Source organism: Plectropomus leopardus, chromosome 18 (assembly GCF_008729295.1).
Source record: "Plectropomus leopardus isolate mb chromosome 18, YSFRI_Pleo_2.0, whole genome shotgun sequence".
Taxonomy (NCBI): domain Eukaryota; kingdom Metazoa; phylum Chordata; class Actinopteri; order Perciformes; family Serranidae; genus Plectropomus; species Plectropomus leopardus.
The window spans coordinates 28798999-28815665 of NC_056480.1; the positions used below are offsets into that span (position 1 = coordinate 28798999).

Consider the following 16667-nt stretch of genomic DNA (forward strand, 5'->3'; position numbering starts at 1 on the left):
TTATAATGACTTTATAATTGAACTAAATAAATGCTTAATTCGCTTTCTCTCTTTTTCTTACCAGAAAATTAGGGAAAAAATTGAAAAATTAAGAGAATGTTGCTGTATGAGGTCCATTATTTAGCATTCACATCCTCGGAGATTTGGACCTGACTTCACAACACAGCTAAAGACTCACGAGCATTGGTTTTAGCATAAAAGGTGGTTTGGAGTTTTAGTTACTCTTTAAAAACCAACTCCTCCTCACCTGTCCTGATTAACTGCTGTCTCCATCAGGATGCTCTGCGTCCGGTTGTCAAGGGCAACACTGTCTCCACTGATGTCACCGCCATACATGCTGGAGTGAGGCGTGGAGAGCCCGCTGGACTGGGGTGATGTGCGAGCTGACAGAGACTGGTTGGATCCCGGGATGTTGGCGTTGGTGGGAGTCAGAGAGCGCTGACGGACCGTCTGGTTGACGTTCTTGACCGTCTCGAAAACGCGCTTCCGATGGATTCTGCACACAACCAGACATGAGAGAATTAGCCTGTAGGTCAGGGACACTCAGCTAGCTGTGCCTGAGGGCCATTTTTGCAAATTGACAGAAGGCCAGGGGGCAGTCGCAGCAGCCCATACAGGTTTTAAGGATTTTTAGGACGGTTCTAAGATTTTAGGACATTTCTGGGATTTTAGGACGTTTCTGGGATTTTAGGACATTTCTAGGTTTTTAGGATTTTTTAGGATTTTACAAATTTCTCAGATTTAATGACTATTAGGATTTTAGGATGTTTCTAGAATTTCAGGACATTTATTGGATTTTGGGACATTTCTGGAATTTCACAACATTTTTAAGATTCCAAGATTTTTTTTTAGGATTTTAGGATGTTTGAGGGATTATAGTATATTTCTGAAATTTTAGGATGTTTCTAGAATTTTTCGAAATTTCTAGGATTTTAGGACACTGGGGGCTTAGCTGGGACCTCTGTCAGGGGATGCAGGCGATCCTCCACAGGCACTTTTTTTTTTTTTAACAAGCTCTATTTTGATACTGTTAAATACACTGTGACACCTTATGTATACTACAGTACAAAATAATTCCCAATGTGAAGCACTTTATTTTTAATGTGAATTCGAAAATGGTTGGGGGGGGGCACCCGGAGACCTGTCAGGGGTCTGATTTTGCCCGTGGGTCGTAAGTTGAGTATCACTGCATAGTGTATGCAGTTAGTGTTTTGTTTCTGTAGTGTGTCATCTTAGATTAGCAAGTTAGCATGTGAACTGTTTGACTCTTAGTCCATGCTCACTTCTGTTCCTCGCACTCAGGGTCATCCAGACTCAGCTCCTTCCTCATTGTTCCCTCAATCTCAGCTGCCAGAGAATCCTGCAACACAAACACTCCTCATGAAGGAACGGTAGATCATATTCACACACCAACACACCCACACACACTCTCTCACCATAGGGTACAGGCCCAGAGGATGGTAGCGCCGAGGGGCTCCTGCAGGGTAATTTCTGTTTCTCAGGTTCTTCAGCTCCTCCTGGGCTTCATGCAGCATCTCTATACACTCCAAATACTTCTCCTCCAGCTCCTGGAGCTGTTAGTTGTAGACATCAAAAATATATTTTGGAATTATAGTCAAACTGTCTGGTATCAGCTTAGGAAGCATGAAATGAATAAAGCACTGGAGAAGTTACCTCTGCTGTAAGCTGTCTCTGGGCATCTTTAGCTGCTACCAGGTGTTGAGAGAGCTCCTCATTCTCCACCGCAAACTACACACACACACACACACACACACACACACACACACACACACAGACACACACACACACAGAGGCTGGAATTAGCTAAATGAACAGGGCACACTAACAGTCACATGGGTTCATGTTTCTGTCACTCACAGATTTGGCTTTCTTCTGCAGGTCTACTATCTGAGAGAGGAGGTGTGTTATCTCCTCCTGCTGCCGCGAGGCGTCCTCAGTCTTACGAGCCAGCTCCTCTGCTATGGTGGAGATTTGGAGACTGGACAACCCTGACAGGACAAAAAGGGAAAAGTTTAGTTTAACCTGAAAGAGGGAGAGACAAGAGATGCGAAAGTAATGGGAGAACAAGCAAGAGAATCAGAAACCAAAAAGTCCAGGTTATTTAAAGGTCCAGTGTGTAGGATTTAGTGGCATCTAGTGGTGAGATTGCAGATTGCGCCAAGTGAAACTTTTGCCAAGTGAGTAGGAGAACTATGGAGGCACACACACACACACACAGACACACACACACACACACACACACACACATACACACAAACAAACAAACAAGTGGCAACCTCTGAGGCTGAAAAATTAAGCTAATGTAGACGTGCCCAAAAACTCTCCAAGAGCCAGCCAATCCCAATAGATCCCCATGTTAAAATACTCAACTTTACAGAAGAAATAAACATATTAACAGCCTGGTACAAAAGACAATTTTGCTCTCTATAACTAATTTCAACATAAATGACACTGTGAAGAGGTGCATTTTTAAATAAGTCACCTTTTAACATTTTATCAAGGCAATAAGTTACACACATTTAAGGGCGGGTGTCGCTTGAATGAGGACTGTCTGCGAAAGCCTCGCTACAGTCTGTAAGTCAGATCCACCCCCTCGCTCCTCCACATTGGTAGTCTCTAACCGGAGGAGGTGACCAACCGCCGACTGACCAATTAGAGGATCACCTCTACCTCTGAGCCACAGCTGTTCCAAAGTATAAATGCTAACATCGGTGTAGGCTCTGCATTGAGCAAAAGCACAACTATGAATCTGCCTTGAGGGAAAAAAATCTTTTTGGGCCCAGTTGCAACACATGACAGACTCAGAAGTCTTAATTTGGTAGCTGGGGGTTCCTGGGGGCAGGGTTTGTGGATATTGCAGACACAACATGGCAGACTCTGTGGAGGAGGGCGTGCTGCATATGTGGATGTAACCGAATCATTCCAAGGTTACGAAAACATAACAATTCTTAATTTCAGGTGATTATAAACTAATAAAAATGTAGTTAGTAGAGCTGTGCGATATGAAGAAATACGTGATAATGCTTTGCATCCCTGCACGTGGCCGAGGGGGCGTCGACACAACACACAGCACCAAAACAAACATGAAGGAGCTTCGAAGAGATACTGAACATGAGGATTCAGCATACACTGATACAGACCGGCCGACTTGAAACCAGGAGGAGCTTGTGCCCAAAAGAGGGCCTGCTTCTGTTGGTTGGACATGGTTTGGGGATGAAAAGTCAGACACAGAACTGATTGTTCCACGTGTGATGTATAAAATGACTTTATCACGAACAGTAAATATACATTGCCTCTGTTTGTTTTTTTTTTGTTTGTTTGTTTAAGCAACCAGCATGAGATTCAGTTCAGTGTTACGTTTTTCCCTTTCTCTCTCACGGCTCTCTGCCTCTCACACATAAACACACAAAAAGCAGGGCTTTTGTATAGCTCCAGACTGACTTTTTAATCTTTTAATCTTTTTAATCACATTTTGTGACTTGGAAATCTTTGCATCTACGAACTGGAGAGCTGTTAGTTTATTTCCAGCTCGCAGTGAATGAATCCTTATACCACCATTACAGTTTAATGTTAACATCCAACTGCTGAGCCGAAGCTTAGAGTCCACAGCAAAAACATCAGGACTAGACAAGCCAGGTCCTTCTGAATAAAAGCACCATGGGTTCCGCTTTGATTTATTTAAATATAACAATACTTTATTTAACTTTACTATAACAGTACTTTATTTAACTTTATACTTTTTTTATCACATTGTAACAGTACTTCATTTAACTTTATACTTTATCTCACATTACAACAGTGTTTTATTAAACTTTATGTAACTTTAGTTTATGGCAGAAGGTAATTTATTTGTAGTTGTGGTTCTTTTAATAATCTCGTATTTTAGTAGTTTATAGCAGTTTAGAGGAGATTTTAAAAGATGTATATTGTGACGCAATGTAGCCTTAAAATATTGTGATATTATTTTAAAGCCATATCTCCAAGCTCTAGTAATTATGAAAATTACATTCAATTTCTGTCAATAGATCCCCTATATCCAACACACTGGACCTTTAAGTTTAGACAAACACACACACACACACACACACACAGAGAAAAGCTGAATAAATAAAGGGAGTGTGACAGAAAACTTACTAAGCTCTTTCACACAGTCGTTGACAAGCTGCTGCTCCTTTTCTTCATAAGTTTCAGTCTCTGATTTCAGATGGTTTGCCTTTGTGCAAAAACACATTATGCAGAGATAAATATACACTTTATGATGCCAGAATGTTTGGTGGGTTACACTTTGTCAGTGTGTGTGGAGGTACCTCTGAGCGGAGCGACAGGTTCTCCTCTTCCAGCTCTTTGAGTTTCCTCTGCAGCGTGTCACTCACAAAGCCTCCTACAGCTGCTCCCACTTTGCTCTTCTTACCCCTTTGGACAGACAAATACACAAGATAAATTTGACCTCTCTAAAACTTGTGAGCTGTAAACTATTGAATGAGTATTTATGGATCGCATCAGTGACATTAAGTAGCAAAGAAGAGATGCTGACGTTGGGGAGCTGCTGGACTCCTCCTCGCTCTCCTCAGCTGCGTTGGTGTAAAACTGCAGCAGCTCATCCTTCAGGTTCAGCTCGTGGTGCAGCTGGGCCACCTGCAGAAGGAGCGACAAGCTTTGAAAATGGTGTATGTTTGAATGTCTGCATGTACTGTATGATTACATGTGGTGTGTGGATGGACCTTATCTGTTTCCAGTGTAACTCTAGTTTATCTTAATGACCTTAGAAAGCTTATCAAAACAAGCCAAGCTCTGAGGGACATTTAACTGTTCAGCTGTGATGGAGATGGATCTACTGACATTGTTGATATTGATAAAGACTGTGATTTGTTAAAAGCTCCAGAAAATTCTACCATCATTTGCTGTCCTGACTCCACAGTGGTGAAACAAACTTGCCATTGACATCAGGACAGCAGAAACTCTACACACCTTCTGTCTCACACTTAAAACTCATCTGTTCAGACTACAGCTTGGCCCAGGTGAAAAAAAAACTTTAAAAAAAAAAAAAACACCTCTTTCTCTATCTCTAATTCTCTCTAAATGTAGCTTAAACTTCACCAGTTATGTGGATCAGCACATTTATGCAGCTGATGCATTTGCATGGATGGTCCTTGCACATTTTGAATACCCTCAGAGTGCTGCAGGAATGAGTCCTGAACACCGTTGGAGAGTAAGAGAGAGACTGCAAGTAAATAAGTAACAAATACAATACATAAAAATAGCACTAGTATTCTGCTATGGTTTAAACTGATGGTATTCTAAATAGTTACTATTTAAAAATAAAAGATTACTTGAAGGGATTACTTTTTTTATTTTTTATTTACTCTAACACCGTGTCCTAACCGAATCCAACTCAAGAAAGCGATTCCATTGTTTTCTATTGACATTAACTGTCCATGAGCATTACAGTGCTGTGGTTCTGAGCTGCACTTTTGTCGGATGCTCTATCTCTATTTATTCCTGTCGCTGGCTTTAAAAGCTTCACAATAGATGATGAATCACTAATTCAAGACAATGAAAGGAGCTATCCACATGACGACTCCTCATTTAACCACAAAACCCTAAATAAGGTGCCAGCTAACTGGGGGTAGATCACCACGGGGCTGGACATTTCTAGATAATGACCATCACAAATAACATGGAAAAAAACGGACATGTGGTCTTATTGTGGGTGAAGTATCCCTTTAAAAGACTTCAAGGCTTTCTACAGTATAAAATACTCAAGTAGATATAACTCTATATAGCTTTTATGTGTTTAAAAAATGCGGTTGCTAACAAGTGGCTAAATGAGACTAAAGAACATCATCACACCACATATTGGTGGTGATGTTAAGTCATGTGACCGTAGTAGAGTTCATTTATAGCATGACATTAGCTTTTTAACTCTGGTGATTGCATTTAGGCTTCAAAAATCCTGAAAGTGTCGTTCATTTGTAAAGACTGTCTTGCTGAACAAAACTTGTAAGTATCACAAACGTTTGTTTTCAACAGAGCCTATTTTCTGCAAGAATGCAAAATCCAATGGAAAAATCGCATAGGCTTTTTGACAAGGGAACCAGGGTAAAGCTAACTTCCACGTCAGCCTACAGAAAAACATAATCTCTGGGGCAATCTGTTGTAAGTCACTTTGGAAAAAAACGTCAGCTATATAAATGTGACATAATGTGAAGTGGAGCTTGATTTGGGATGTGTGTGAACATGTGTGAGCAGACCTCCTCTGTGATTTGTCCCACTCTCTCCTCCAGATAGTCATTCTGCTCCGTCAGAGTTCTGTTCTTCTTAAGAAGCGATTGACCGATCCTCGCAGCCAACTCCAAATCTCTCTCTTTCTGTGGTTGAAGGACATAGATGGTTAGTATAGATGAATCCGGGAACCTGTTTCTGTGTTCTGCCATCTAGCAGCTCCGCCATTACTGCGGTGGCAATTGACTGCTGCGTGCTGACAGTGACAGCCGTAGATACAGTATTAAAATATCATTATAACATTATGGTGACAGCAGAATGGGGAGTTGGATTTGTTTATTTGTTTATCATAAGGATCCCCATTAGCTGACGCCTAGGCAACAAGCTAGTCTTCCTGGGGTCCAAGACAACATCACATTACAACAGAAACAAACGGTTATAAAAATTAATAGTAATAAAAGTAATCAAAAAATAAATAGGTGAACAAAAAAAATAAAATATTAATAATAATAATGGTAATACAAAAATACAACTTCATTGACAATAGTAATCAAAGATAGTAAAAATAAATTCAACAATTAATCAATCAACTACCAATACAAATAAAATAAAAAAATAACAAAAAACAATCAAATATTATACTGACTTTAGCCAGCAGCCCCCAGTTAATGATGAAGGTGCTTTATATGGATGACGATCTTGACGTTATTCAAATTTACATATTACATATAATCAAGTAATGAGGTGCAGTAATATAACTTTCCAAGTTATTATATGAGTTAATGTTAGCTAGCACAATCAGTAAAGAGTTGCATTTAATCATTATAGACCAGTTACATGAGAAAAAAAATTAAAGACTATAATTTAATGTTGTTTATGATTCAAGATTATCTCATCAGTCACCTGACATGTGATGAGCAACAAAATACCAACTACAGGTCTCTAATAGAGGGTCGAAATGACCTGAGCTTTGTGGGTTGGCCAAATATTACACACTCTAACAGGTATGTCAAACCGGTCCACAGGGGGGCCGATGTGGTTGCAGGTTTTGTTTCCAACCAAGTAGCAGCACACCAGACTTGACTCATTTAATCAACTGATCTCCGTCTTCAGACAGTTGATTGGTCAAACTGTGTACTCTTGGTTGGTTGGCACAAAAACCTGCAGCCACACCGGCCCCCCTGTGGACCAGTTTGACATGCCTGCTCTACCAGATGATGAACACATCATTCTAAAAGGACCTGTCCCATACTCACAGTCCATTAACCCTTTGAAACCCGAGCAAACTGAGCCTGAGTTTTTGAAAAAAAAAAAAAAAATTGCTACAACTGTATACCATTTTCTGCTCCCCCCCTCCCTTTTTTGTAAATTTTATAATAACTCTCTCTCTCTCTCTCTCTCTCTCTCTCTCTTTCTCTCTCTCTATCTCTCTTTTCCTATTTTTTTGCATTTTGATGGACATTTCTTGCCAAGCTGCTGATTGTCTTTTTTCATGTTTTTGATATAAATCAACCAGTCTGCTCAGGTTTCTAGGGTTTAAATGCTTGGAAAAGGCGTTTGAACGCAACACAAAAAACAGATGTCAATCCAAGTTTCAAATGGTTAATAACTATCAAAATGTTTTTGAAATCAAATTTGAAACTGTAGTTTTTTAAGATGAAGTTTGCCACTGCTGTTGGAGCAGCTGAGAACTGCACAGGTCCTTCCTGAACTCCTACACATCGTTTTCAAAAATAACGTTACACAGAAAGTGAAGGTAAAAGTAGAAAATGTTGCACTTCTCAGTTCAGCTTACATCCAAACATGCACAGGAGGGAGGGAGATGCCGCCACAGTAATGGTGACTTGTTTACTTCTGGTACTTTCCCAGACTGGTGTATAGCCTCAATACCCCAAAATTCCACAAACATAATCACAACGTTTTGGTTTTTGATGTCCTGCAGGAGGCAAGATTGAGCTATTGTTGATTTGTCTAGAAGCAGTTCACTCACTGCCTTTTCACACCACAGACATATTTCACTCAGGTAGCTTCTTCTTTCCTGCAGCCTCACTTTGTGATTTCGACTGATTACAAATCCTTTGAGTAAAGCTTTGAATTACTGATAAAAGAGACAAAAATAGCTGGTCTCACCTCCTCCAAAAGACGTGTGACAGCATCGATGTCATTGTAGGTCTTCGTCATCTGGCCCACTCTGTCTGCACATAGCACTGTGGGAATATAAGAAAGAAAAACAGAGTAAGAGGAAGGTAGCGAGGATTGTCAGAGATACAATCAGTCTGAGGGAAAAAAGGTAATCTTTTCATCACTTGCGGTGTGATGCATGAACATGGAGAGCAGCACGCACGCACAGCCACGTTACATAACACAGAAAAGTCATCCCTTCAGAGGCTGTGCATGGGTCATGTTTAGGATGTTATACCTCCATTACCACTCATATACAGGGTGCATATGGTCATGGAAAAACTGGGAAAGTTATGGAATTTGCAAATAGTAATTTCCAGACCTGGAAAAGTTTTGGAAAACTAAATATTCCCCAAAAGCATTCCCCACAGCATTTGTTGAGCATGCCATCCAAACCTATGGGCCACTGGTTTGGAGGGCATGTCTTCTTTAAAAATTACCCAAAACTTTTAAGAAAATAAAATCTGCAAATGTTTTTGTTTAAATATCAGCAAAAATTATCAAGAAAATAGTGGCCACATTTTTCATCATTCCAAGATGTTTTGAAGAATGCAAAAATCACCAAAAACATTCCCTCCGAACCCACAGGGCGCTGATTTGGAGAGCATATTTTAAAAATCACCAAAAATGTCAATGAAAAAAAAAGCTCACCAAAAATTCTTCTTTGAAATAGAAAATACAGCCATTTTATGTTGCATGCCCATCCCTTAAAGCAAAAACTAAAAAATCCCTCCCTGGTGCTTAAAAAAATAATTAACATGCCTCAAGCTTTTTGCACCATCCCTCTCATGAATAAGAAACAGTTCCTAAGTTGCATTTAAATATTCAGTTCTAATCCTTGTCTGAATTCATGATTTTTTAAATTAATATATTTTTAAATATTATTATGTAGTAATGGCAAAAACTGATAAAAATATCGATGGTTGTTTCAGAGAATGTATGGTCTTTAAAATTTGCCTCAAAGTCCTGGAAATGTTTTGGTAAAAGTGTGTATGAATCCTGGATATCATGTTAGTGTACAACAGTGGGGCAGAGAGGTTGTTTCCATGGCGCACAGCAGTTGGCTGTGTTGCCCTGAGGTGAAAACTCTAATCAACTTCTGCACGCTGATCAATAACACGCGGTAACAAAGTTATTGAATGCATCATGTTAAATGGCTGTGATTCTGTTAGTATGACAAGAGCACAAAATCATTTCATTGCTGTGTCACTAAAGCACCTCAGCTTCTTTGAATTTTGTTTAGAAACTATGATCCACTCGGGCTCACACGGCACATTAGTGAACCGTGGGGATTCATGTGTGAACGCGAGTGTGCTTGAGAGTTGATATGTCAAAACAGAGTAAATTCAAAGTCAGCAGGCTTCAGGAAAATCCCCCTTAATGAGAAGAACAAAGGTGCTATGGTTGCTAGATGTCTGAAATAGCTGCAGTTGAGCAGCAAATGTCACAAAAATCAGATCTGAGTACTGGAAAGAAAGAAACTAAACACATATTGACCCAACATGGAAAGAAGACAATGAGCAACTTTAGAAATGACCTAAAAAAATAGCAAGAAATTAGCCAATTTCAGGGAACAGGGGATGACTTCAAAAATGCTAATCCCATTAAACTGAGAAGAAAAATAAAAGAGTTAACCCTTTGAAATCTGAGCAAATTCGCTTAATTTAGCAATAACTTACTCTAAGTTAGAGAAAAAATATGTAAAAATAAGACAAAACTAAATCTCAAACAACAACAAAACAATCAAAAAAATAACATTAACAAAGTGGGAAAATGTTAAAAAAAAATAAATTCTGTAACCTAATTTAAAATATATAATTGTAATAATTCTAATTTTAGGTTTATTAATATTTTACCCTACTTATTTGATCATTTTCCTTTGATTTTCTCTCTGTCAACCTTTCCATTTTTTTTTTCAATTTGCATTTGCTTGTGTTTCAAAGGTTTAAATGCTTGTGGAAGGCAGCACAAGGAAACTGTCAATCCAGGTTTCAAAGAGTTAAACTACATTGAATGGGCCTTTCTTTTCGGTATTTTTGAAATACTCCACCTTTCTTGTCCTCATAATACCAGTCTTCCAGCTCGCACTCCTCCCTGGCTAATCCCTCTATCCCGCTCTTGCTGTCCATCTCCTCTCTGACCTCCACGATGACCAACAATCAGAGGCAACAACCGCTCCAAACACGACTCCATTCACTCTTCCTCCTGCTCCTGCTGCTGCTCGGCTCCCCAGCCCAGAGACTGAATTACCCTCCGCCCACATGGACGCCCCTGTGAGTGCGAGGAAGGCGGAGAGATCAGAGAGTGTGCTCTGCAGCTTGGAGGTGAAACGGAAGCAAAAGTATTATTGTGATTGAGAGGATGCAGGACGGATGGAAGAGCCAATCAGAGTTGGCGAGCTGCACAACTCCCTCACCTCTCTGCTTTTCACCTTTCCATCACCTGCTCACTTCCACTCTCTGCTGCCAAGCATCTCTCGACCTCTGGCCATTGTAACCATGGCAACCCTCATCAGCAAACTAACGCGGGACATGAGCAGACACACACATTAATTCTTTACCATTGATCAGGCTGCAAACACACTGTGGGAACCAATAACCTGACTTCTGTGTAACACAAAGCTTCCTCTTAAACCTTTGAAACCTGGGGCGACATCATTTTTCGCCTTTTTTAAGTATTCTAACCTTTGACCCCTGAGCACATTGCTGCGATTTCTTTCAAAAAACAAAATGCAATACTGACGACAACAACATGCAATAAGAGCAGTAAAAACAGGTCATGTAACAAAATTTCCACAAGAGTCAAGGATTTTGGGAGTTTTTCCTTAGGTGATGTGAGGGTCTAAGGGCAGAGGAATATCATATGCTGGAAAGCCCTCTGAGGCAAACCATGTTTCGTCATAATCGGCTTTATAAATAAAGTTGACTTGACTTGATATTGATTTGATGTTAATGTATACTGGTTGAGTGCTTGTGTGTGTGTGTGTGTGTGTGTATGTGTAAGCATGTGCCTTCATTCTGGTATGTTGGAGAACAAGATAAGGGGGGAAAATAATTAATTAATTAGTAAATACATAACTAAAAAGAAAGAAAAGAAAAAAAATAAAAATAAAAAGGGACAGGGAGGCACATTGCTACCACTACAATAATAATAATTATAATCATAATCATAATCATAAAAACAATAAAATCTGGGTCACTATTTTTTTTCTGTTTCTTTATTTTTGACTTAGAAATGAGCAGATTTGGAAATTATTTTTAAAGAGCTAAGGAAAGGCCATTTCTAATTATCATAATTACACATTTTAAATCATGTTACTGAAGATTTATTATTTTTAAACATTTTTTTCCAGGTCATTTACCTGTTTTTTTGTTTTTGTTTTTGTTAAACTATTTTCAGGGTTTTTTTGTACTTTTTATGAATTTTTGGGTCATTTCTTTTTTCATTGCTCATTGCCTTCCTCCCATTTGTTCAGATTTCAGACGGTTAACTAAATAGATTCCTCACATAACTCACACTAACTTACACTTATAAGATACATTTTATAAAGCAAGGATTTAAGCATTCTCTTGTTTTACTCAGCGTTCCAAATTGTTTAGGAATTGGGGTTGTACATTTTAATCACCACTTGTGTTTTATGACACATCCTAAGGCCTAAGCTGTACTGGATAGGAAAAAAAACTACCTCTAGAAAAAAAAAATACTCAGTAACGCAGAGTGAAACATGGCACCATCTTGTGGACAGTCTCAGACACACTAAATGAGGGAAACATCATTTGATATGACAATAGAGACAGTTTAGAAAAAACTGATTTAATTCTATTGATCTGGATTTCTCTCTCTTAGACACATTTGATTTCCACAGTTAACACACCCAAGCACAATATATAATAATAGAGTAACAGAAAGTATAACTGTTAACCCTTCGGGACTGTTTGGCACATTTTACGTGCTTTTCATTCTTCTTCTTTTTTTAAAAAATAATTGTGGTTGTGTTCATACATATGGCATACAGTTTGGCAAGATTGTGTATTTTTGTTTAATCTTGGAATTTCCAGCTCAGCTCCTACAATACGTCTAACATACACTGGAAACTAAACTGTTACATTCATACTGCTAAGGTCAGAGAATGCTCCACTCAAACTGACATTTTTGATCCCACAGCCATCAAAGCATAAAAAATGCATTGTTTTATTTCTGGGTATCATTTTGGGCTTTTGCCTTGGAATTTGTCATTTTTACTATTTTCCATCTGAAGATGTGATTTTTTTTTTTTGTTTTACCATATTTGGCATATGGAGAAAATACATGCTATACATGCTAAAATACATGAAAATACATGCTATACATGCTATATACACTCGGTGCACTGTCACAGTCAATGTTGCTGAAATTCACTGACATATCCCAGACTCATAAAAACCCGGCATTTAACAGGTTAAATTTCTGAAAAGTAATGAATATTTGATATTTATAATTAAAATGGACTTTGGTTTAAATAATAAACTCAATGAAAGTAAAAAAAATAATATTAATGTATATTATTTCTTATAGCCTAATTTGGAAAAGCACATTTCTTTTTAGAGTGGTATGAGTGTGAGTATTTGACACTGTTCAGAAAAAAGTATAAAAATCAATACTGCTGATAATCATTGACATATTCTAGGCTGTGATAATAATACTTAAAAAAAAACCAACTAACATGTCATATATTAAAAATAATTCATTTTTTGTGTTTTTTTAGTCTAAAAACATAATGCTATCATGGCAAAAACCTGGTATTTAAAAGGTAAAAATTCTGAAAATTAATAAGTATTCAGTATATAACTGATGTTGGTTAAAAAAACTCTTAAAAAACTATTAAAAGTAGTAGAAAATAATATTAATGTACTATATTTTTAAGGCTTGACTCGCTGAGCAATATGCGTGTGTGTGATATTAAAGCGAGCCCTAAGGGCTAATGGAAACCTCTTAAAAGTGTTTCTATGAGACAGCAGGCAGAGCTCCTGTCTGTCTGTTCATGGAGCCTCTGAGCCAGTGGATCAGAGTGGTGATATGACAGGAGGAGAGCAAAAACGACCTTTCTTGCCAAACCATGCATTGATCGTCCTGGACCAACTGGCAGTCATTATTGGTTCTAGAGAATTCAAAGCAAACAAGTACTCAAATACTTACACTCACTTCTGACTCAGTGTAACAGTGTAGTTTGAGGTTCAGTAGAAAGAAACAGAGCTGTGATGGCAAGCAAAACACTGCAATGTATTACCATGTCTCCCTAACTAGACACAGCTAAAGTTACACATTTTATTTATTTAATAGCACAATGCATTTAAAATCAGTTCAAGGTGGAGCTGTTAATTCTTATTCAGTGCTGGATAGTTTATTAAATATCAATGCATCATATTTTATTTGTTAAAGTTTGTGAGTAGAAATGTGAATGTCTCTGTCAGGTAAATATAATGCTACAGTTTCTTCCTCTGAAGTGTACAGTTGTGGGGATATGTGGGGAATGTTTTGAATGTACAGAAAGTTGTTTTTATTTTTTATTGTGCCCCGAAAATTCTCTCTGCACTCCTACATTTTTTAACTTTGGAGCACACATGCTCCTTGGGGGAAAAATAAATCAGTGTGTCATGCTTTTCCAGTGTTTTACCTGTATTACCACTACACAGAAAAAGGCTTTTTCATTTCCTCCATTTTTGGCATAAAAAATTGAAACGCCTCATATCAGATCTAAATGAGCCCATAACGTTCTTGTATCGTATTGCCAACCATGCACTGAACTGTTAAAACGTATATACCTTTATTATATACCTTTATTTTCTGAATAGAGAATATGCTTTTAGTTTCTAGGTTTGAATATGAAATGCAGAAAAGTAGACATGTAGTAGAAAGAAATGCGCTGTAACTATGGCTGATTATCTTTCAAAGGATTAAACTTACTAATACTCATACTCATCACCAGTTCCAGAGATTAAACCCCACCAGTTTAAAGGGATAGTTCAGATTTTTTGAAGTTGGGCTGTATGGGGTACTTATCCAGAGACGGGATATTACAGACAATAAATGTTGGTCGGCACGCTCCCCGTTTGGAGAAGCAGGCTGGAGTCTGACATGGAAGCTAAGCAATGTGCTGCTGTGATTGGTTCAGCTACAAGACATATTTTCCTAAAAAAACATAATAATTTTAAGTGTACACCACATTGTATCACTCTCTTCAAAGCCAGACTCCACTGAGAAAATCAGTGAAATAACATTGCTGAACACAGGAGCAGCTGGTCTACTGCTGCATCAAACAGTTTGTGTTATAGCTTGACTTAAAAGTTTAAAGGGTCAGTTCAGATTCACTAAAGTCACTCAATAACACAAATGAACTAATTGATCCAAGCAGCAGCAGACCAGCAGCTCCTGTGTTCAGCAAGCTAAAATGAGTGGTTTCTTCAATGGAGTCTGGTGGCTTTGACGAGAGCATAGATGGGGATCTGAAGCATTAACAGCTTCCTCTCAGACATGCCTGACAGGAAGGTTAAGCAATGAAAAAACAGTCAATGTAGCATACACTTAACTTTTTAAAACCTGGTTAGACATAAGTGCTGTGTTCAGACACATTTCCCAAGCTATTTAACCCTTTGACTCCAGAGCAAATCAGTTTGATCTCTTTCAAAAACATTGAGGAAAGAAAGGCAATGACCAACTTGGCAAGAGAAATTCCCCTCATATTGCAAGAAATTATTAAAAAGGTGACAAAGAAAATGACCTGAAAATAAGTTAATAAGAGAATTGATGGTCACGCATCCCTCTGCCCTTAGACCCTCACATCACCCAAGGAAAAACTCCTGAAAAAGTACCCCTGTAACGGGGAAAAAAGAAGGAAGAAACCTCAGGAAGAGCGGTAGAGGATTATGAGGGATCACTCTTCCAGGACGGACAGACGTGCAATAGATGTCGTAAATAACAAATGAAATACAATCATGGCAAAAGGAAAGAGAAAGAGAGAGGGGAGGAGAGGGGGAGAGAGGGGGAGAGAGGCAAGGCAATAGTAGAAACAGACGCATGTCATATTATAATAACGATAGGTGTAAAATTATAAATGCATTCTGTGAAGATGTTGAAAGTGATTGAATATTTTTTAAACCTTTTCTGATAAGCTTAGATAAACAAACATGCTTAATGAAGCAGTGACTAATAAGACTCTCCCTAACTCTTTGGAATTGGCTACAATAATATTGTTGGTAAAACTGGCAAGGATCGCCAAAAGTGTACTTCTTATCATACCCTCAGTCTCCTGAACTCAGACTACAAAATTTTATCAAAATGAATTGCATTAAGACTGGATGATGTTATCCCTTAAATTATTAATGCTGACTAAACGGGCTTTGTTAGAAATCGATATGGATCAGACAATGTGTGTAGAATTTTACATATAATAGAAGCAGCCCACTCCCAAAAAGATCCCAATGCTAATACTGTCAATGGACGGAGAAAAGGTGCTCGACAGGATCAAACCCATCTTTCTTTTACAAACTCTAAGGGTGATGAATTTTGGAATTAGACTCTTTAATGGCCCCAAAGCATAAATTTTAATCAATGGAGTAATGTTGGCAAATTTTCATTATCCAGAGGTGTCCGCCAGGGTTGCCCTTGTTCTCCGCTGTTGTTTTTGATAGCCATAGAACATTTGGCTGCTGCTATTCGCTCTAACAGTGCAATCACCGGTATTCATTTTGGTTCGAGTGAGCATAAAATAGCATTTTATCTAGATGATCTTTCAGTTTTTCTAACTGACCCAGCAAACTCACTCCCACCACACTTTCAATGTTTCCAACAATACAGTGCTGCTTCTGGCTATAACTTAAACCTTACAAAAAATGAGGTTCTGCCCTTAAATACACAGGACAACTATACGAAGAACCTAACCAAACCTTTACATGTGGCGCCCAAATGGTTTTAAATATTAAGGCATAGAAATTTGGACTTCCATAGATAAATGATAAAACCTTTAAAGACAACTATAAAAAACTACTAGATCAGGTTAAAAGAGATTTACAAAAATGGAGGGACCTTCCACTATCATTAATCGGAAGAGTAAATTTAATTAAAAAGAGCATACTCCCTAAATTCTTATATTTATTCCAATGCTTCCCATTTGAAATCCCCTAATCTTTCTTTGGTGAGCTAAATAAATCGTGTAAAATAAAAGTAAATAAAAAGTAAATAAAAAGTGTATTCTACAGAAATGGAAA

The 16667-nt window shown here is 38.2% G+C and overlaps 1 protein-coding gene across 1 annotated transcript in view; it reads right to left on the reverse strand.

Moving 5' to 3' along the window:
• LOC121957967 (trafficking kinesin-binding protein 1-like) overlaps window positions 1-16667 on the reverse strand; it is a 31855-nt gene that overhangs the window by 13220 nt on the left and 1968 nt on the right. The window contains exons 3-12 of the mRNA XM_042506802.1: window positions 8374-8450; window positions 6273-6389; window positions 4556-4656; window positions 4329-4434; window positions 4156-4234; window positions 1879-2009; window positions 1675-1749; window positions 1437-1574; window positions 1284-1360; window positions 248-496 (exon numbers count right to left, since the gene is read on the reverse strand). Of these exons, the coding sequence (XP_042362736.1) occupies window positions 248-496; window positions 1284-1360; window positions 1437-1574; window positions 1675-1749; window positions 1879-2009; window positions 4156-4234; window positions 4329-4434; window positions 4556-4656; window positions 6273-6389; window positions 8374-8424 (1124 nt within the window). The 5' untranslated portion in view covers window positions 8425-8450. The remainder of the gene's footprint in view (window positions 1-247; window positions 497-1283; window positions 1361-1436; window positions 1575-1674; window positions 1750-1878; window positions 2010-4155; window positions 4235-4328; window positions 4435-4555; window positions 4657-6272; window positions 6390-8373; window positions 8451-16667) is intronic.